The sequence below is a fragment of the Saccopteryx bilineata genome, chromosome X (genome assembly GCF_036850765.1).
Source record: "Saccopteryx bilineata isolate mSacBil1 chromosome X, mSacBil1_pri_phased_curated, whole genome shotgun sequence".
NCBI classification, from domain to species: domain Eukaryota; kingdom Metazoa; phylum Chordata; class Mammalia; order Chiroptera; family Emballonuridae; genus Saccopteryx; species Saccopteryx bilineata.
This window is the reverse complement of record NC_089502.1, coordinates 122,517,945-122,540,064: the sequence shown is the minus strand read 5'-3', so window position 1 is coordinate 122,540,064 and position 22,120 is coordinate 122,517,945. Positions and strand designations below refer to the sequence as shown.

Below are 22,120 nucleotides of genomic sequence, written 5' to 3'. Positions count from 1 at the left end.
TCATTTCAAGTTAATGACTCACAAGTGTTTGGGTACAATTTTAATTTTCCCTAAACAAACAAATTTGTTCATATTATTTAAATGTCTCAGTATTTAAACAAGCTTAAAGAAATTTATTAGCTATCACAATAAAATTTCACATTGGCTATCTCCTTAAGTAGACTGCTATCACTGGCAACTAAGTAGTCACATAAAAATTGGTATTATTAAAATTCATTTTCTTATTTTTATTTTTTTATTGGGAAGCTGGAGGCAGGGGAGGCAGAAAGACAGGCTCCTGCATGCGCCCTGACCAGGATCCACCTGGCATGCCCCCTACAGGGGGATGCTCTGCCCATCTGGGGTAACTGTTCCATTGCTTAGCAACCGAGCTATTTCAGTGCCTGAGGCAAGGACATGGAGCTGTCTTCAATGCCTAGGGCCAAATTGTTCAAACCATTCAAGCTATATATGTAGAAGAAGAGGGGAGGGAGGGAGGGAGAGAGAGAGAGAGAGAGAGAGAGAGAGAGAGAGAGAGAAGGGGGAAGGGTGGAGAAGCAGATCATAGCTTCTCCTGTGTGCCCAGATCAAAATCGAACCCAGGACTTCCACATGCCAAGCCAACTCTCAACCAGTGAGCCAACCAGCCAGGGCCATTAAAATGTATTTCCAACTGTTGACTACTCATGTAACAGTTGAGTTTCCTCATCTGTAAAACAATGCAATTAAACTAAATGAAATTTAAAATCCATATTTTCTCTAAAACAAGATTATGTTTTAGCTTATGTTTTCAGTGAATACTGGTACACTTTGGCAAAATGATTGTTTATATAGAGAAAAGTGACATAATGGTGTTAAATAAGTACTGCCAGACTTGTTTTTTTTTTGAACCAGACATCTATAAGTGATAGTTGGATAAATAGCTATGTGAATGAAAAATTAATTTAGCTAAAGAGTTTACCATGACTTTTAGCAGAAACACAGATTACAAACCACCATGGACAACTCTATTCCAAACTGTTCAAAGTAAAAGACAAAGTACAAGCTATTTTGGAATATTAACATTTAAAGCTATAGATCACTTGCCTCTGTTAAGTTTACTTGAAAACCTAATATAAATATATTGGAAAGATGTGGCAAAACATCATTTTAACTCAAGTAATAATAGTGCTTATCTCAAAGCTGTGTTAGTCCATGTGACCTCAATTTATTCTTTGTATTCTTATATGATTTTCAAATTATTTATATGTTTTATGGAGTCAGGGAAAAAAGTGAGAAAAAAATCTATTTTTGAACAGCCACTGAAAAGAATTTTAAATGCTTACAGAAAACCTATTATTACTCTATTTGCAATAAAATCAAGTTATTTGCACATCTTTTAAGTATATTAAAACCTACTTGCTTGAATATACAATCTTGCTCCCACTTTATATCTACCTTAGAAAATATTGCATTTTAAGGGACACCATCTACATTATTTTCTCAGAGCACTGCTAATTTTCATGCACCAAAAATCAATACACAGTGTAATATGATAAGATAATACCTTATTCTTTGTGAAGTAGGACTCTGTTATTGCCATTTTGGTAAAAGAGATTAATTATTGAGAACAGGCCCTTCATGTATTTATCCCAACTACACAGGCCACTAAACTACACAAATCACCTACTTTATTATCAACTTTGTCATAGTTTAAAGAGTCGTTTACTGTCCCCTTAGGAGGAATCAAAGAATGGTAGGTTCTGCTATTGGTAGTTCCCAAAATATGCCTATTTTTTCATAGAGTGCTAATGGAAGGTAAAAAAAAATACTTAAACTTGAAAACTTAATGTAAACTTGAAAACCTAATAAAAAACTTAACAGTGTTAATAAATTTTTGACTAGTATCTCTTTACTAAATGAAAAAGGAAAGAAAACTTACCACTATTTTCCTCAGCATTTTTATGTTTTCAGAAAACAGAGAATGATCAAAAAGATTCAAGAGAGATTAGAAATAGATTTTTCTGTGACTTCCATTGAAGAAAATGAACCAGCATATGGTCTGATTATTGTTTTTGCCTTAATAATCTCTAGCTCTGTAGAACCACTAAAATTTTGAATGGAAGTTGTCTCACGAGAGAAACAGCTTTTGCCAAAAACATTTTATTCCAATGCTTTCAATAACTAGGAAATGTGTTAAAAACCCTAAGAAAGAAAATGATAATAATAATGTAAAATTCTGAAGTTTATCAAAGCATCCCATTTTCATATTGCAATGCAATCAGTTTTTACATGTGTAAAATATTTTATAAATCTATTTTCAACCATTGAATATACAACAAAACACCATACAATTTTTGAAGGGTTCAATGTCTCTGTGAAAAACATGGATTCTTCTATTGATTATCTAAGCAGTCCAAGTGTTCTGGGTTCTCTGGCGAATCCAAAGTGTTCCCAATGGAAGATGAAATTGTTCTAACTGTGACCATACATCCTCTGGTAGAGGATTGCTTTCAGGATAAACACTGCAGCCCTTAACAAAAAGGAGTAAAATGGCGATGCCACCTTCACTGAAAATTTTCTCTCCAGAGATGTTTGAAACATTCTATCTGTGCCTGCCTATTTGTATGACATATTCAAAAGAAAATTCCTAGTAGAGACAAAGCAAATACTATTTTCTTGTAACGGATGTTCTTTTAGGCATTGGTGAAGTTTGATACCTTGATATACAATATCCCTGTCTCCCAAGTTGGTCACCTGAGGTTCATTTTGCTCTTTATTATAGCAGTATCTTCCTTCTTTGTCTGGTTTCTCCCAATTATACTCAATTTTATGAAAATCTAAGAAGAAGTAGGCTTCATATGAACATTTTGTATGTTTGTAGGTGTATAAATACATAAGGTCCGTGTACATCAACTGCTTTCATAATCTAAAGGGGAATTGTGTTCAGCAATAAAGCTCTGTTTTAGTAATATCAAGTTGTACATTCATAAATTATGTCACTTTTTCCACTAAAGAAAATTATTGTCCTGTTTTTCTGACCTGATTTTGGGAACCTGGCTTAACTGATACCATGAATCCTTCAAACAAATATTTATTGACAGGACACAAACGAGTTGCTTCAAATAAGAAAAAAAAAAAAGACAAACAACATATTCCAGCTGAGAAATCACTGCATGAATGTGCCTACCGTCACCCATCATAACATACATTTGCTTTCCCTGTACTTCACGCCCAATTACCTGCCAAAAAATCTTTGCAGACACTGTTCTGCACTGTGCCATACAGTATCTGAGCCCCATCTATAATTCTCCCAACAGAAACATGCACACACACAAACAACTCAAGACTCACTCACCGATGGTTAAGATACAAGAAAACATTTCTTACATCATATAAAATGCCAAGCAGAGTGATACTTAAGTGCACAATAAATAGTAACTTTTTCATTTTGTTTTTAAAAATGGCCTGCATGCTTGACTCTGAAACTAGACATGGTCTCCTTTTGGGCAAGAGACACATTTTATTTATCACTTTATCACTAGAACTCAAAGCACTACACCTGGCACATTTAAGGCACTTATTAAACAAAAAGAAAGTGAGTGAATGAACAAGGAAAAAGAAAAAAATCAATAGCAGTATCAAAAATATAAAGTGCCTGACCAGGCGGTGGCGCAGTGGATAGAGTGTCGGACTGGGATGCGGAGGTCCCAGGTTTGAGACACCGAGGTCACCAGCTTGAGCGCGGGCTCATCTGGTTTGAACAAAGCTCACCAGCTTGGACCCAAGGTCGCTGGCTTGAGCAAGGGGTTACTCGGTCTGCTGAAGGCCCACGGCCAAGGCACATATGAGAAAGCAATCAATGAACAACAAAAGTGTTGCAATGAAAAACTGATAATTGATGCTTCTCATCTCATCTTTCTCCATTCCTGTCTGTCTGTCCCTATCTATCCCTCTCTCCCTCTCTCTGACTCTCTCTCTCTCTCTGTCATGTGTGTGTGTGTGTGTATATCACACTAGTTAACATAATTATACAGGATTCAGGTGCCCAATTCTATCACCTATCTCTGTACACTGTATTGTATGTTCACCCCTCCCAAGTATAAATTCAATTAAAAAAAGGTATAACTCAATATATGATTTATTTCTAAATTCCAGTTGAATACAAATTTTCCTACTTCTGTAAGGCTATATGAGACTATATTGGCATCGTATTTATGAAAGAACATTCTTAAATCAATACTATAAACTTGAGCCTGACCAGGCGGTGGTGTCGGATTGGGTTGCAGAGGACCCATATTAGAAACTCTGAGGTCTCCAGTGTGAGTGCAGGCTCATCTGGTTCAAGCAAAGCTCACGAGCTTGAGCCCAAGGTCGCTGGCTTGAGCAAGGGGTCACTCAGTCTGCTGAAGCATCCCCTGTCAAAGCACATATGAGAAAGCAATCAATGAACAACTAAGATGCCCAATAAAGAATTGATGCTTCTCCTCTCCCTCCCTTCCTGTCTGTCTCTATCTGTCCCTCTCTCTGTCTCTCTCTCTCTCTGTCACACACACAAAAAAAACTATAAAGTTGACCATTTTATTATAGAGTGAAGTTATATTACCAAATTAATGGACTGCATATTAATGATTACACCTCATCAGTTGCTTGAAGCTCCTGGTTAGCTGTAAAAAAAAATGCCTCACAGAGATAGTCTTGGAATTTTAGAGTGGGACTGTATAAAAATCGAACTTCTTATTAGAAAATTGAGTTTGTTCTTAATCATCTAGTCTTTCATTTAGTCAACAAATATTCGTCAAGCACTACTATGTGCTAGATAGTTTTTAAGGCACTTAGATCAATAAAAAATATGAACTAAATAGAAGAATTGTTCTGGTGAAATTTAAATTCCAGTGGAATGAGAGAGATAATGAATAATAATAAATTTATTAATAAATAAGTAAATATTGTGATATATAGTGATAAATGAGTGATAAATAATATAGTTAAAAATAGAGAAAGAAAAGTAGAAGAGAATTTCCAAGGAACATATGTTTTTGGAAGATCAAACTGAAGGTTTTGTACAGATTACATTAGAATTGCTACAAAAATAAAATTTTAATTCACATGTAATCAACCCAAATACACTTTAATTACAATAACACTTGCAATAATGTGATCTTACCATTTGGCCTATCTTTTATTTTTTTAACTTTTTATTTAAGAAAAAAACCTCCAGACATTATAGAAAAACTGCAAATAATAGTACAGTAAATGTCCACCTCTACTCTCCAAGTTTGTCCTAATAATATATCCTTTATACCATGTTGCCATTCCAGAATTATGGGTTGCATTTAGCTGTCATTTCTATTCATCTGGGACGGTTTATCAGTCTTTCATGGCATTGACATTTTTGAAGAAAGAAACCATATTTTATGTCAAAAATATATATAAACTTTGATTTTTTTTCTGTAGACTGTCCCTCAGTTTGAGCTTGCCTGATATTTCCTCCATTTTTGAATATTGATCTGTTTCTGGCTTGAATAATACATAAATGATATTGTCCCTTCTCAACGCATCTCATCAGGAGGTATATGGTTTCAATTTGCCCCATTATTGGTGATGTTCATTTTGGCCACTTTCTTAAGATGTTGTTCATTTTCTCCTTAATTACTAATATACAGTCACTGGAGAGGTACTTTAAGACAGTGTGAATAGCCTGCCTCATCAATCTTTTACCCTATAATTTTTGCCTCTGATGATAATCCTTATCTGAATCAATTATTATTAGGAGGGCAGAAAAATGGTGATTTCTAAATATATCATTCCTTCTATATCTACCAATTGACATTCTCCTCTAAGGGAGAGCTTTTCTGTTTTTTATTTTATTATTAATATGAACTCATGGATTCATATTTTATTCAAATACTATCATTATTTATTTTAACTTGTCAACCTGTCTTTTAATACATGCCACTTATAAATATTTCCTACTTCATAAGAAAAATAAAACAAATCAAAACATAATACCCTTCCAATCTGGTTGGAAAGAGGAAAAACACATTCCAAGGTTAAGCTCTAACAAACTATAAAGAGAAGGATACATTTTTTGCTCTATTTCATTTTATTTTAATTTTAATAATTTACTAACATGTAATTTACTAACATGTAAATTCAGTTCCAAGTGCTTGTGGGAGCTTAGTCTAACGAGGCTTTAATAATGAGTTCTAGCCAATGATCATATTTGCCTTCTAGACTGGTAGTAAGTTAAAGTTAATTTGGTATTTTGGAAAGTACTTTGGTACTTTCCAATATGGCAAAATATACTACATTGAAGGTAATCTTTTGCCCAAATGTTTTGTTTGGTTTACCAGTTACACTGTTATGTTCAGAGACCATTTTCATTTATTATTATTATTATTATTATTATTATTATTATTTATACCCTGCTTTTCCCAAAAATACTTTTACAAGAGCAAAACTGCTGTCTTTAGAAACCTTCCCAAAACATTTTCTGGTTATTATGTGACAAGCAATTCAGCTTCTTAATATGTTACCAAAAAAAATTATAACTGCTTCTAAATTGCATTGATGTATTGTAAAATTGAGTTGAATATCTTTGTAGGTTGAGCATAATTATCCTCCTGCCAGGAACAAATAAGTTATACGGCTCCAGAGAAATAAATATGCATATGAATTTATGTGGATGGATAAATCCTTATAAAGTTTAGCTCTTTATAACACAATGAAAGGAAAAGAAATGTACTTGGTGAAGCTAATGAATAAACCGGGATCATTAAATTGTCTATCATGCATTTCCCACACAAACTTGCATTTTACTGCATATAAATCAGAGAAGAACATTTCAAATGGCTTTATATAATGAATGAGGCAATTTTAGGACAACCTATATAAGAATAAGCTACCTATAATCTTGAGTCATACTTTAAACAAGATTTATATATATATATATATATATATACATATATATATATATTATACATATGTTTATATAGAAAGATTTACAAAATGAAAACTTCAAATGAAAAGTTCAAAAATATATATAAACTTTGATTTAGTTTTATTAACATCTTTACCTCTTCAAAGATACCTGGCAGAAAAAAATTGCACACACACACAATAACACCAGATACAGGCCAGTAAAACAATAGGATTCCAAACTAGGTAATTGCAGCAAGATTAGTGTAAACCAAATGCATTTATTATTTGCAATGTAATCCAATCTACTAAGACATGGCATGCTCTTTATTTTAATTAGCTGTTTCTTTAAAGGGTTGCTTGGTCCAACTGTCTTGATAAGAAGAAATTGTAGTCATTGCTCAAAATGCTTGTAGCAAATCTAGTTTCAAATTGAAGCAATTTATTTCGAAAGCAGTCTACTACTGCAGCAATAATCAATGTGTTTTCCTTTAGCCCATACTGGAGCTTTCCAAGGACTATTGTTAATTGCCTGTAACTAAATGACTACTGGTGCCCTTAAATGTAACTCTTTGGCACTTGTTCATTTGTTGTGTTTAACCAAATGCCAGTTTCCCTTAGGTTTTGTCTGGTGATTTTGCTTTACAATTTTCACTATTCAGTCTCAGTCCCTTAAAGAGGGCAAAGTCTATCATTTTAACAAAATAACACAAAGGCTAAACAGATTTTAAAAGGTCTTCACTTTCTCTTTCCATCCTCTAATGTTGAATTGTGATGAAATGGAATCTTTTTCTTTTTTAAATGCTGCCACTCCAGGCAACTTGAACTTGAGCTGAAAAGCAGATCCCATTTCAAAGGGAAAATAACATTTACTGGGGCAACACCATTCACATTATAATGTAAAGATATTCTTTCGAATTATATTCGGATATATTCCCAGAAGTGGAATCGCTGGGTCATAAAGCAGTTCCATTTTAATGTAAATTAAAATACAGAAGTGAGCCCAAATCATTTATTTTAACTGTAACAGAATTTAACCAGTAGTAATTTTGTCCTCACCCAATGCATAAGCAATAATGGGTAGCGCTCATCTTAATGAATGTGTCCAGCTTGGAGCAAAAGAAATATGGAAACAAAATCTAATATACCATTTTCTTTGGGAGAGTTTATATATGCTTTATAAACCAATGTGAATAACTCAAATCAAGTGGAAAAATTTTAGCCTGCACATATTTAAAATATAAAGGCATTTAAATTATTTTTGCATAAAAATAATGTAACTGAGGAGCAGGCACTTGTGTGTGTACTTTGCAAAAAGACACATTTCTTTTCTGACTTTCAAGGGTGTCATAAGAATTCTATGCTTCTGCATGTAATTCTGCAGAAGAATATGGGGACCATTGGAGATAATCTCAGGACTTCACTATTAATTAGCTCCTTGTAAATGCTATTTCTTTAGACCAGTTTTTGGTATTCTTATTATTAGTAAATGACTATTCTATGGCTCAGAAGACTTATTCTTGCTTATTGTCTATACTCTAGGTATATATACTAACTTTTAATTTTTACCTGTACCTTAAAGGAGGTATTTATGTGACACAAGACAGCTTTGTAATTGCTTGGCTACATCAACCCTGTTCTCTTTTTCTCATTATATTTCAGACTATAATATTGATTGGCCTAGCAAATACTATATAAAACTTTTTGAGTGGTCATGACATATAGAAAGAGGAATCCTTCACATTTGAGCAGTTACTTCTCCAAATATAAAAGGGCTTACTTTTATATAATTTTTCTTATATATATTCAATTTTTAAATGTTTTTAAAAACTATATAGAGACTGGCCCTGGCCAGTTGGCTCAGCGGTAGAGCGTCGGCCTGGCGTGCGGGGGACCCGGGTTCAATTCCCGGCCAGGGCACATAGGAGAAGCGCCCATTTGCTTCTCCACCCCCCCCTCCTTCCTCTCTGTTTCTCTCTTCCCCTCCTGCAGCCAAGGCTCCATTGGAGCAAAGATGGCCCGGGCACTGGGGATGGCTCCTTGGCCTCTGCCCCAGGCGCTGGAGTGGCTCTGGTTGCAGCAGAGCGACGCCCCGGAGGGGCAGAGCATCGCCCCCTGGTGGGCAGAGCTTCACCCCTGGTGGGCGTGCCAGGTGGATCCCGGTTGGGCGCATGCGGGAGTCTGTCTGTCTCTCCCCGTTTCCAGCTTCAGAAAAATACAAAAAAAAAAAAAACTATATAGAGACTAGTATTATAAATTCCATCTGAAGAAAATGCTAATTATGTGTATTGGATTAATGAGGTTACATTTCAGGCATAGTTTTGATTATTTAAAAAGTTATTTGACTAGATATGGGGTGTAAGGCATGCTGGATGTCCAAGTCCAGTGCCATGCCAGCAGAATCAAGAGGTGTGCTTGGAGGCATTGCAGAAGAACCATTCCCTGTCTGGGCAGTTATCTACAACAGTGCAACTGACCTGACTTTCACGTTCTTTATAACTTCTCCCCACATAGCCCTTGGGTTCAATCTTACAAGGGCTCTCTTTTTAAAAAAAATAATAAAATTTTAAAGAATTGACATAAGATTAACAAGATAAAATGCATAGATAAGTGTTCAGCTCAATGAGTTTTTATAAATGTATATACTTGTGTATCCGCACCTGATTAAAAAAAGATCCAGAATATTTCTTGTACCCCAGAAAGTTTCTTCTTTCCTCTTTCCACTAAATTTTTACACAAAACAATAATTTTGTGATTTTTATAACTATTGTTTATTTTGGCTTGTTCTTGGATTTCATTTAAATAGAATTGTATAAAAAGTATTACTTTGAGTCTGGTTTCCTGCACCTAATATCATTTTGTGAGATTCACATATGTTGCATGTATCAGTAGTTTATCCCTTTTATTGCTGATTATATGTTATCAACTGGACACAAGAGTTTGTTCATTATCTGCTATTAATGAGCATTTGAGTTGTTTTCGGTTATGGCTACTTTTATTTATTTTTTATTGAATTTATTGAGATGACACTGGTTAACAAAATTACACTGGTTTCAAGTGCACAATTCCACAACAGATCATCTATATACTGTATTGTGTGTTCACCTCACTGAGACTACCCTGAACGTTCTTATACAAACCTTCTTGTGAACATCTGTTTATATATACTTTAGATAAATACTTAGGTGTGTAATTGCTACTGATAAGATACACTCATATTCAACTTCATTAGAAACTGCCTCAAATTTTCTAATATAATAGTACAATTGAGAACTTTCATTAGCAATGTTTGGGAGTAGAAGGTAAGCATTCTCTATTAGTTTTCCATTTCTTATCTCCCATAAAAAAATTTAGAGTGAAAATTCCAAGTGTTTAATGTATTAATTTAGAAAATAGAATGCATCTAAACAGATTTTTCAAATATATAAATTAACCTATGGGCATAACTTAGAGTTTTATGCAGGCTTCTTTGTGTGGTGGAGATTTAACACATATCCTGAGAGAACAAGACTCAATGTACTCCAGAGAATTATCTACTCACCCTTTCTGTTCACATAGTATTAGAAAAACATTATGCTAAATAGCATTTTATATTTCATTTCTGGTACTTTTTTAGTACTATTTTGTGTAGTCCCTCACAAAAGTCAGCAGATAAAGTCATCTGATATTTATAAATACAAAATATTAAATTCCTAGAGGTATTTTTCAGTATTTCACCTTTAATTTACTTAGACTCTAAAATATTTAATAGTTCGTTTTATTTTTTCTTTTGTAAATTCATAAAATCTAATCACTTTTTCCAAAATTTTCTTGTTTTATTTTAATTTTAATAAGAGCAAGAAAACATACTTGATTAAATAGTAGTTATGTATTTGTTTATTAAACTGTTGAATTAGAAATGAAGGACTAGAAAATGAAAACTATGGCTGAGTTCTTTTCCTGCAATTATCACAAGAAAAGTAACATCAAAAGCAAACACACGTACGATGTCCTTGTAAAAAAATGATGACCATGCTTCTCAGATTATGTTTTCCTGATATTGCACTACACCCATGATAATTTCACCTCATTACAAGATCTCAGAAATGATCTTGTAACCCAAGAGTGGTCACCACTACAAAACCATATATTTGAAAGTTCTCAATCTAAGCCTACATTAACTGTTACAAAATTAAATAACCCATTGGTGTAGTCTAAATTATAAAATCAAAAATACCATTATTGTAGGGCCATAATTTCAGGAATACTTATCTTTCATTGTAATTAAAGAAAATAGTACTTTTCAAAGTAATTATCAACTGCAGGGAACGATGGTGAATTGTCAAAAACGTTTGGACTGTGGATGATCAAGAACAACATGCACACACAGGCAATTAAAGTAAGTTTCAGCATGACCTGTGGTGGCACAATGGATAAAACATCGACCTCAGATGCTGAGGTTGCTGGTTCAAAACTCTTGCCTTGCCTAGTCAAGGCACATACAGGAAGCAACTATTACAAGGTGATGTTTCCCACTCCTCTCTCACTCCTCTCCTTTAACTCAAATCCAGGGGTCCCCAAACTACCCGCATGCGGCCCCCTGAGGCCATTTATCTGGCCCCTGCCGCACTTCCGGAAGGGGCACCTCTTTCATTGGTGGTCAGTGAGAGGAGCATAGTTCCCATGGAAATACTGGTCAGTTGGTTGATTTAAATTTACTTGTTCTTTATTTTAAATATTGTATGTCTTCCCTTTTTCTTTTTTTACTTTAAAATAAGATATGTGTAGTGTGCATAGGGATTTGTTCATAATAATTTTTATATTCCAGCCCTCCAATGGTCTGAGGGACAGTGAACTGGCCCCCTGTGTAAAAAGTTTTGGGACCCCTGCTCAAATCCATAAATAAAACCTTAAAAAGAAAAGTGAGTTTCAAAGTTTCTGCATTCTGGTTCAATGTTTAAATACTAGTAGCCTTGAATTTGTTTATTGTCCATGAATTCTAAAGGAAAAAAAAAGAAGTAAATGTTTTATCTCCAAAATTGCCTGATAATTTTTGATGTAATGTAGACATTTAATAGGAATAAGAGAACTTGTATACAGTGAATGGCAAGAAAATCTTTTTTTTTATAGAAAATAATACCATGCCCAGTGAAAGGGGAAACAAAGAAAAAGAATAAAACAATTTATGTAGCTTATTGAAAGGAAAATATTCTCAACATAGTCTGGTGTAACATACACTAGGTGGACGACTTCTTAAATCCTAGTAAGCATTCAAGCTCCAAGACTGTGGTAGACCACACTGAATAAAGACCATTTTATTCAGAAAGATATAGGACAAGAGCCATTGTTCCTGGCAAGAGCCAGCAGACAGTATTGATGAAGTGGTCTACCCAACACTCCCGCCGCAGTCCACACTACTCCTCAGAAACTGTGCTTTTTCACTCCTCATCTCCCTTCAGCCTCAACCCTCAAGTAACAGCACAGAAGAGAAAGATAAAATTTCACAGAGGATGAGTTCAGAAGCCATCTTGGCTTAAAAGCTTTGTATCAATAGAAACCAACCCTATAGGCATAACTTGTAGAATTCCTAGAAGGGATATGTTTCTGTATAAGTTACTGATCTCAGGCCAAGCCTAAAATTTTAGTTCCAATCAGGTATTTATAATTCTCTCAGTCCAAATGCTATCTACCAACATAGGTTCAGTTTTACCATAAGCAATGTTGCTTAGCAATACAGTTACCACATACCACCTTATCTGGTAACCAAGGAAACAAAGCTAGAAAGTTATCAAAAGGTCAAATTTTCATGCAAAAAGGGAAGGGGTGGTATTAATTCATTGCCCACATCTAGTCTCATCTACGAAATGATGAGATCAAGTTGAATTTATGGTTTTGGATGTGAATGTGGTATAATCCTTATGGTTTGTTTTTCCAGAGCTGATGTACACAGTTGAACTTGCTGGAGGGCTTGGTGCTATCCTTTTGCTGCTTGTTTGTTTGGTGACCATATACAAGTGTTACAAAATAGAAATCATGCTCTTCTATCGGAATCATTTTGGGACTGAGGAGTTGGATGGAGGTAAGATGAGTTCTTTATTTTAATGTTTTTCTGAACATTCTTATTTGTCTCCTGTCTTTGTTTTATTTAGGGGAAAGAAAAGTTACCCGCATAACTATTGACAACAGCTCTTATAGTATTTCCATCTGTAACTTCGTTTTTGGTTTTTTTTTTTGTTGTTGTTGTTTTTTAATATGGAACTACATGTGTGATGCTTTGGAGCCAAAAGGTATTTTCCTCTGGAAATTATCAAGTAATACCTACCCATTTTAGAACTGTATTCCAAACAGCACTTGTGAATTACAAATGCTGATTGTAATGCTATCAGAGTGTTCACGTTCTCTCACCTTGTAATCAGTACTGAAAAGCCAGCTTTACTTTTCTATAGGTAGGGAGTGTCTCTTTTAATTGTGTTCCCTAGCCTAGTAGTTCCAAGGGAATCTCAATTTGTTCTCTGTTTAAACTGATCAGTTATAATAAACTGTACTGAATATTTTAGAATTCATGCAGCAGTCTTTTCAATACTGTTTATTTAGCTTTATTTAAAGAAGCTAATTTTTATTCTAAGTGTGGACCGACAGAAAAGTACATAAGCACATTGTTTTCATAATTATACATCTAATAGTTTTACTCAAATTGGACAAGTAAATATTATTTTTACAGAAATGGTAATTGTTATTTGCCTCTGGTCAGTCATAAACACGTGTATAATCTAAGAGGAATTTGAATTCCTATAAAATCAGTTTCTTAATCCACTTATTAGAGGACTTAAGTTTTTTCCTTTTTGGTCAATTGAAAGTGACTCATATATAAAATAAATTTGCAATATATGAAGCATATGCAAATTGACAATAAACAGTACAGAAGATAAAGGTTTCTTGATCATATTTATAAACTTTTTCATTGACCGTCAGTGTTACACTAAATGGTACAAAGGAAAATGAAGGAATGGCCTATGATACCACATTTCCAGGGTCTTCTGGAACAAATCCACAGATAGAACTGCAGGTTGTCAGGCTTGTAGAGAGGAACAGTTTATTCAGCATCCCTAACACTCCTCTCTATTTAAACTCCCCCTTCCATTGGGCAAAGTCTGCACTGTAGCAAAACTGTATTTTTTGTTTGTTTTAAGTGCTATTTGTTCTTTGTTCCTAATTTTCTTGTCTGTTCATACAAAGTATGACTTTCTTTTGCTACCACTTTAAAGAGATATGAAGAGATTGTCAATGTCAGAGCTGTCATTGACTGGGTACCAAGCAATGTGTTAGGCATTCTTTAAAATATTCTTACTAAGCCTCAAACAATTCTGAGGTCAGTCGTCATATCCATTTTACTGATGAGGAAACTGAGGTTCACAGAGTTTAAATAACTTACTGAAGAAGATAACACAAGTATTACTATACATGGCCAAGATGGGATTTGAAAATATGTCAGTTTCCGAAGCCTTTTAGTTTATTAAACAGAGTCCCTATCATTTTTACACTTAAAAAAATTAAGTATGTTTAGTTTAATCTAAAGACCTGCTATTGTTTGCACGATTAGCACAATAGAAGATATATGGAAAAGCAGATTACCTGAACAAGTCTCACTTTATCTATTAACCCTATTTTAAATATGTTTATTTTGTGTTCTGTATGGCATGAATGATGTTATCCAAACTATCAATTTCCAGTGTGGTTTTTGTCATGTTCTGAATGGTAGAATATTCTGATGGGTTAGATGTCTATAGACCTTAGTCATATGCCCTTGGATCCTTTTACATAAGCTGTTATGGTCGAATAGTTATCTCCTTTTCCAGTGGTAGAGAATTTCTCTGACATCTTCAAATTCCCATTTTTCCTAGCTTTCCCTCAAGTGCTTTCATCTTCCAAGGAAGAGATATTGTTAAGAAGGGACCTTAAGCTTTCATATTCTTGACTTGGCTATAAAAATATATAATGTGAAACTCAAAGCTAAACAATGTCTTCTTTATCTTGACCACTTTTTTATATTGAAATGGGAATACATAAAATACTCTTGGAAGTGAAAGAAGGCAAAGAATGTGAAGATAAACAGTAAAAGAAAGTTTAGCTAATATTTTGAAGTAATATCTTACTATGATGATATGATAATAACAGAACCATTGAACATTTATTGAATATTTATCAAATAACAAATGCAGTGCTGACTACTTAAATGATACTCATAGAATCACACAACCAGAAAGACAGAAAGGCAGAATTAAACCCAGTCTAAAAAACTCCAAATCCCAACAATTTCAGCCATTGTATCAGGCTAGGAGAGGGAACATTTGGCATCAGAGACACATTCAGCCAATTCCTTGTAGGTTATTACAATAGGCATTACATGACTATATCAGTTCCATATCTGCCGCGGACCAGCGCAGCTCCAAATAACGGTGCGGAATTAAGGAAACACACTTTGTCAGAACAAAACCGATGGGACCGGGAGGACTCCTCAAACTGCCTGGCAGCATCTGAGTGCCTCACAGCCCCAGTTCGCTTTATTATATGGACCTATGCAAATCAAGGACCCTGATACAAAGTTGCACATCAAAGGCTAAGACAGGAACTCTCCCAAGGCAAAAACAGGATACATTAGTGAAATTTACAAACATCTGAAACAAACAGAGTCAGAGGAAGGGTATGTATATTGCTTCCTGCAACCCAAGGAAGGAAGTGGAGTGGGTGCAAACACTCAGCATCAAAGCCAAATATGGAGATGGAGGGGGTAGAACTTAAGCCCCCTGCCAAGCCTCGAATCTATAATGGCTTTTTGCCATTACCGGTCCACAACATATCCCCCTTTTCTTTTTAATTTGTGTGCGGAGATTTGCACTCATCTGATTTTCTAATTTGGAGGCAGACGGAGAAAATACAGAATAAACACAAAATTAGTATAGCCAATGCTAACAGATACCCAAAACAAGTATACTAATACATCACAGTAATTAAAGCCTTTAAGCAAACTCTTTAAGCTAATACAATAAGAATCTATAAAAGAGTAATATCCTTAAAGTGTTCACCAAGTCCAAGTTGGCACCAACACCATTCCAAATCTCTGCAAATGCAACCCAACCCCAGTTCAGTCCATCAAAAATTGTCACAGGAGCAGGAGTCCAGGAAAAGTCCACTTTCAGGAGAAGTCCTCATGGCACTGAAATTGCCGTCACACTTCCACACTCTGCAGTTGGCGTCAAAGTCCCAATGACCGCTGCTTCCCAGCTGGCAATGACCCAGGTAGACTGGAAAAGCCATCTGTAGCACGCATGAAGACGGAGCTTCCGTTTTCTTTAAACTGGAAAGATGAACCCAGGGGTCCTATACTGGAGCTTTACAGCCATGGAGTGGTGAGGAGAACCTTGGGATACACTAAGCTGGGTGGCAGAGGTAAATTTGTAAGTTGGCAAAAAAAGGAAAAAAGGAGCTCTGAATTAGGAGTAGGTCCTAGCCTAAACTATGAGTGGGGCATTGAGGCAGGAGGAATAAAAGAAAGACTATATATTAATCAAAACAGCAGAAAACAGGACTATCAATACCCACAACAGAGATCTTCGAGGGAAGAATAAAAAATCTGAATATTCAGGCAAGACCTAGTTAAATGACCCTTGTGTAAATGAGACCAGTCTACCAGCTACTTGGAAGAAATACCCCAGGCTTGTCCACAGTGTCGAAGATGGGGCCGACGGCCCTGGGCACCTTTTAGCCTTCAGTGGCAAATCCCAGTATTCTGGGGAAGGTTAGGTCACAGGTGGCTGGAGCAGGGCTGGAAGAGACTGAACCCTCCCTTAGAGGAGTGAGGGGGAAGCCTACCTTCCAGTGTGTCCCTTCTTCCTCACAGCAAAGGCATGTAAGCCTGGCAGGCTTTGGCTCAAATGACCATCCTTTCCACTATTGAAGCAGGGCCCTGATGAAGTTCCAGTTGGAGCATTGGAGCCTCTGAGGGCAAATGCCAAGAGCTAGTATTTTACCTGATCTCCTTTGGGCTTTTTTGGCCTCTTGGTACCTTAAAAGCCATGCTCAGAAGATCTCGCTGAGGGGCTTGAGGGTCCCTATCTGCCTATATATCTGGAGCTATTCAGAAAAGAACAAAACAGTGTCATTAGCTGGAATCAAATAAAAGTAAAAAAAGGGGTAGTAGTTTGCAGGACAAAAATTTGGGCATCTCTTGTACATCAGCATTCAAGATAAACTGTTTGAAGTAAAAAGCGTAACAGGGTAGACCTGCAGGAGCTCCAGGACATGACTCCCCCCCCCTTTCTTTTTATATTATTTACAATTGAATCACACTTTACAATATTTTTACTTCAAATATTGCAAGAAATTCTTGACTTTGTTAACTTTTAACAAAAATAGAGTAAAAGCACCTCCAAACAACATTCCCACACTTATCAAAACACCCCCTTAACATTAATTAACAGGCACTTTAGAGAGTACATATCAAAACTGAAAAATCCCATTGTGATCTTCATTATTCTTCTACAGCAAAAAAAATCTTTACACCTTTATTATGTAAATCTATGCTGCTTCAAGCCTTTCACTTGCGGCCTGGAGCAGCCTGGACAAACCAGCAAGTCTTTTGGATCCAAAATGAGCGTGCTCTACTTATTCCAAACAAAATCATATCCATGTAGGGAAATGAAATTATTCCCGTTTTGTTTTCAATACTACAGCCGGCACTTCCAAAACTATTATCATCATTACTTTTCATGTAAGGACTTAATTCAGGCCTTATAAACAAAAACACTTAGACATTAAACAAAGACTTCACATACAATCACACAAATCAAGAGTGAAACCCGGGGTTTTAGAGATTAAACTATGGCCTGCTTGATCTTAAGTAGGGCTATCTTAATAGGAACGTAATAAGGATATATACTAAACAGAGATCTCTCTCGAAAAATCTCAAGACGGCCGTATGAGATTTCTATTCAGCAATACCCAAATCAGGCCCCCCTTTCGCCCTCTTTTCAAGCAATGGATCAGGAAAATAAAATGATCTAAAACATTAAAAAAATTAGATAATAATAATTGAGAAAGGGAAAAGAGCATAGTAACTCTTATGCAATTGCTCTTGTGAAGTGAGTCTCTCATCTAGAATCATGGTGTCTCCAGGGATCCACCGAGGAGCTTCAGCAGACCTAGGAAAAACACACACATATCCTCGGCCCCATAAGAGAACAGGGTCTGGCCCTTGCCAGATTCCTGTGAGTGGGTCCCTCCATCGCACTTCAGGGAAGGCTTTCCTTGCAGGGTTCCAGAGTCTCTCTGCTGCTGAATGACCCTGTACATCAGTATTCAAAAAATTTAAAGTGAAAAGAGCATGACAAAGAAGATTTGCAGGAGTTTGAGGGTATAATTTCCCTTTTTAAATTTTTTCCAATTGGTTTTTAAGTGTTTGATGTGCACGCTCTACAATGCCTTGACCCTGGGGATTGTAAGGAATTCCCGTCCTTAGGTCAAGTCCAAAGGTCTGACAAAATGTAGTAAATGCTTTTCCTACATATGCAGGAGCGTTGTCAGTTTTAATCAGTTTAGGAAGTCCAATAATAGAAAATGCATACAAGCAATGAGCTATAACATGTTTAGCAGCCTCTCCTGTTCTGGCAGAGGCTACTATAAATCCAGAATAAGTATCTACTGTAATGTGGACAAAGGATTGTTTGCCAAATGAAGGTATATGAGTAACATCCATTTGCCAAATTTGTCCCGGTAGGAGTCCTTGAGGGTTAATTCCAAACAAAGGGACAGATTGTAATATAGGGCACCTTGGACAGGATTTAACAATCTGCCGTGCTGCTTCCCGAGAAAGTTGAAACTGTTTACGCAGGGCTGCAGCGTTCTGGTGATGGATAGTATGAGACTGAATTGCTTGATCTGTCATGGTTGCTCCAATAATTTTCTTTTGGGTAGCTTGATCAACAAGGGCATTCCCTTGCACTAAAGCTCCAGGGAGCATGGAGTGAGCTCGAATATGTCCTATAAAACACGGAGCTGTATGTTGACGTACAAGTCTTTGAAGAAGGAGGAACTGCTGAAATAGTTCCTCATCAGCAGTTGTCCCTAAGACAGCAGTCTCTATAGTGGAAACAACCATAAGTAAATATCTGCTGTCTGTATATATAAATTAAAGGAGGAGTATGGCAAATGCTGAAAAGCCATGATAATGGCATGTAATTCTACTCTTTGGGCTCATTTTAAGGTGACTGTTTCAGTATAAACGTGTCCATTGATTATTAAGTCTGCTATTCCTGAGCTGGACCCGTCAGTAAAGATTGTAGGTGCTTCAGGAATGGGTTCATTAACAATTGTCTTAAGAAATACAAATGTACTAATTAATGAAAATTGAACTATTTTATCAGCTGGGTAGTGAGAATCAATTTGGCCTGTAAAATTTGCAAAAGCGATTTGCCATTTTGTGGAAGTTTCCCAGAGCCATTGTTGTTGATCCTTTGAAAAAGGAACAACAACAGTCTGTGGCTCAAAACGTATAAGCTGCAAGAGTCGCCTACGCCCTTTGATAATCAAGGAGGCAACAAGATCAAAATATGGAGATAAAACTTTCTTAGGAGTAACAGCTAAATGAATCCATTCAATAGGACCTGAAGCTTGTCACAATAGTCCTGTTGGAGTGTAACTTGAGGGACATATTAGTAGGGCAATTGATTCCTCAGGATTTATGCATTTTAGTTGTGCTTGCTGCAAGGCCTTTTCTACAAGCTTTAAAGCTTGTTGTCCCGCAGGTGTAAGTAGCCGAGGAGAAGCTGGTTCAGCTGAGCCTCTAAGAATATCAAAAAGTGGCTTCAGTTCTCCAGTAGTTAATTTCAAGGAAGGTCTAAGCCAATTAATGTCTCCTAACAGTTTCTGGAAATCGTTTAAAGTTTGCAAATGATCTGTCCTGATTTCTATTTTCTGTGGACGAATTTGTTGTCCCTCAATAATTTGTCCTAAATAAGAAAAAGGTAAAGATTGCTGTACCTTTTCAGGAGCTATATAAAGTCCTGATTTTTTCAGAGAATATTCTAGTTGTTGCAAAATGGTCAACACAGTGTCTTTATCTGGATGAGCAATAAGAATATCATCCATATAATGAATTATGTATGCCTTAGGGTGTTGCCTTTGTACTGGAGAGATGGCTTGAGCAACATATTTTTGGCACAAGGTAGGACTATTAGCCATACCTTGAAGCAAAACTCTCCACTGGTATCGCTCCATGGGAGCCTGAAAATTAAGTGAAGGAACACTGAATGCAAAACGCTTGCAATCATGAGGGCTTAAAGGAATAGTAAAAAAGCAATCCTTCAAATCAACAACTATAAGGTGATAGTTCCATGGAATGGCAGTAGGAGAAGGAAGTCCTAGCTGGAGAGGACCCATAATTTCCATAGTCTTATTTATTGCTCTTAAATCTTGTAATAGCCTCCAGTTTCCTGATTTCTTTTTAATGACAAATATAGGCGTATTCCATGGACTATTAGATGGTTCAATGTGTCCAAGCTGTAGCTGTTCCTGTACCAATTGAGCAGCTGCCCTAAGTTTCTCCTGAGAAAGGGGCCATTGGTCTACCCATACAGGATTATCTGATTTCCAAGTAATTGGGTCTGCACAGTGCATTATTGGGGTAGCAGGAGCTACCAAGGCCCCTATGCAAAATTTTGATATCCTAATCCATGCCTTCTGGTATTGGGTGCCACTTCTATGGGGGTGAGAATTCCTCGCTGTTCTTTCCCTAGACCCTTAGTGGGCAAAAATCCCTGATCAAGCATTTGAGTGCTAACTAAACTATTAGGACTGACAAGCAATGCCCCCATATTTTTCAAAACATCTCTACCCCACAAATTAACTGGCAATCCAGGGAGCACATAAGGCTGAAAAAGTCCAGAATGACCTTCTTTATCTTCCCATTGTAAAAAACTAGAACTTTGTTGAGGGGATTTACTCTGCCCTATACCTTGTAATTCTGTGGCTGCTGCATGAGTGGGCCAGGAAGGAGGCCAATGTAGCTTTGCAATAATAGATACATCAGCCCCAGTATCTAAAAGCCCTTTAAATTTACGCCCTTGTATTGTTAGTTCCATTTCAGGGTGTTCCTGGCCTATTTTTTGAATCCAATAGGCAGTATCAGTGGAACCAAATCTTTGATTCTCTCGGGGTCCCTTTAGCGGGGTTTGGCCTTGTCTTAAAAGAGGTAAAAGGATTAATTGAGCAATTTTCATATCAGGGGAGATAGTGACTATATTCCTCAAAGTGTGAGCCATTACTTTAATTTCCCCTGCATAATCAGAGTCTATCACTCCAGGAAGAACAAAGAATTCCCTCATAGTTAAACTACTTTTGCCTAACAAGATTCCTACTGTGTTACTGGGAAGTGGCCCAAAAATTCCAGTGGGTATGGCTTGAGGTCCCATCTCTGGAGTCAATACGAATTGGGAGGTGGGACTGAGGTCCAGTCCTGTACTGCCTGTTGTTGCCTGGGATAGTTGGGCAATGTTTGGCCTGCTGGAATCTGAATTTGCTGAGGAAACACTGACATTGCCCCTATTGTTTGATGGGGCCGGGGAGGGCCCCATTGTTCGTTTCCCTGCCCTCCGGTAGTAGATTTAGGCCTCCCCTTATTCTTCCAATGTTTCCCATGTCTACAAAGTGGGCAGAGGTCCGGAGCCTTAAGGGCTGGCTGTCCTTGAGGGAGAGGCCGAGACCAATATCCGGGGAAAGCAGGGCAATTTTTAGTAAAATGCCCCGAACCCCCGCATTGAAAACAGTTTCCATGGGCAAAAGTACTTCCCTGACCTTCCTTCCTTCACTTGTTCTGTCCTTTATCAAAGTTTTGTCCTGGAAATCTTGCCTTATTACCTGTGGTAAAGGCAAGACCTTGCATGTATGAAGGCCCAACATCGGCGCATATTCTAATATAATCCTCTATATCTCCCTTCTTGCGGTGAGGCCGAAGTGCAGCCTGACAAGCAGAATTAGCATTTTCATAGGCTAGTTGTTTTATTAAAACCTTTCCCACATTTTTATCCCCTACTATTCTTTCAACTGCTTGAATTAGCCGTGAGACAAAGTCTTGAAATCGCTCGTCTGCACCCTGCCTAATTTTACCAAATTCTTCTGGTTTGGTCCCTGGAATAGGCAGGCATTTCCATGCCTGTGTGGCTAGCTGATTAATTATATCATAAATAGCTGGTCGATACTCTAATTGAGT

At 36.6% G+C, this 22,120-nt stretch overlaps 1 protein-coding gene across 1 annotated transcript in view; it reads left to right on the top strand.

The window, feature by feature from the left end:
* The window catches only part of IL1RAPL1 (interleukin 1 receptor accessory protein like 1), a 1,416,727-nt gene that overhangs the window by 1,380,087 nt on the left and 14,520 nt on the right, over nt 1–22,120 (top strand). The window contains exon 9 of the mRNA XM_066249265.1: nt 12,794–12,937. Coding sequence (XP_066105362.1) covers nt 12,794–12,937 — 144 coding nt within the window. The remainder of the gene's footprint in view (nt 1–12,793; nt 12,938–22,120) is intronic.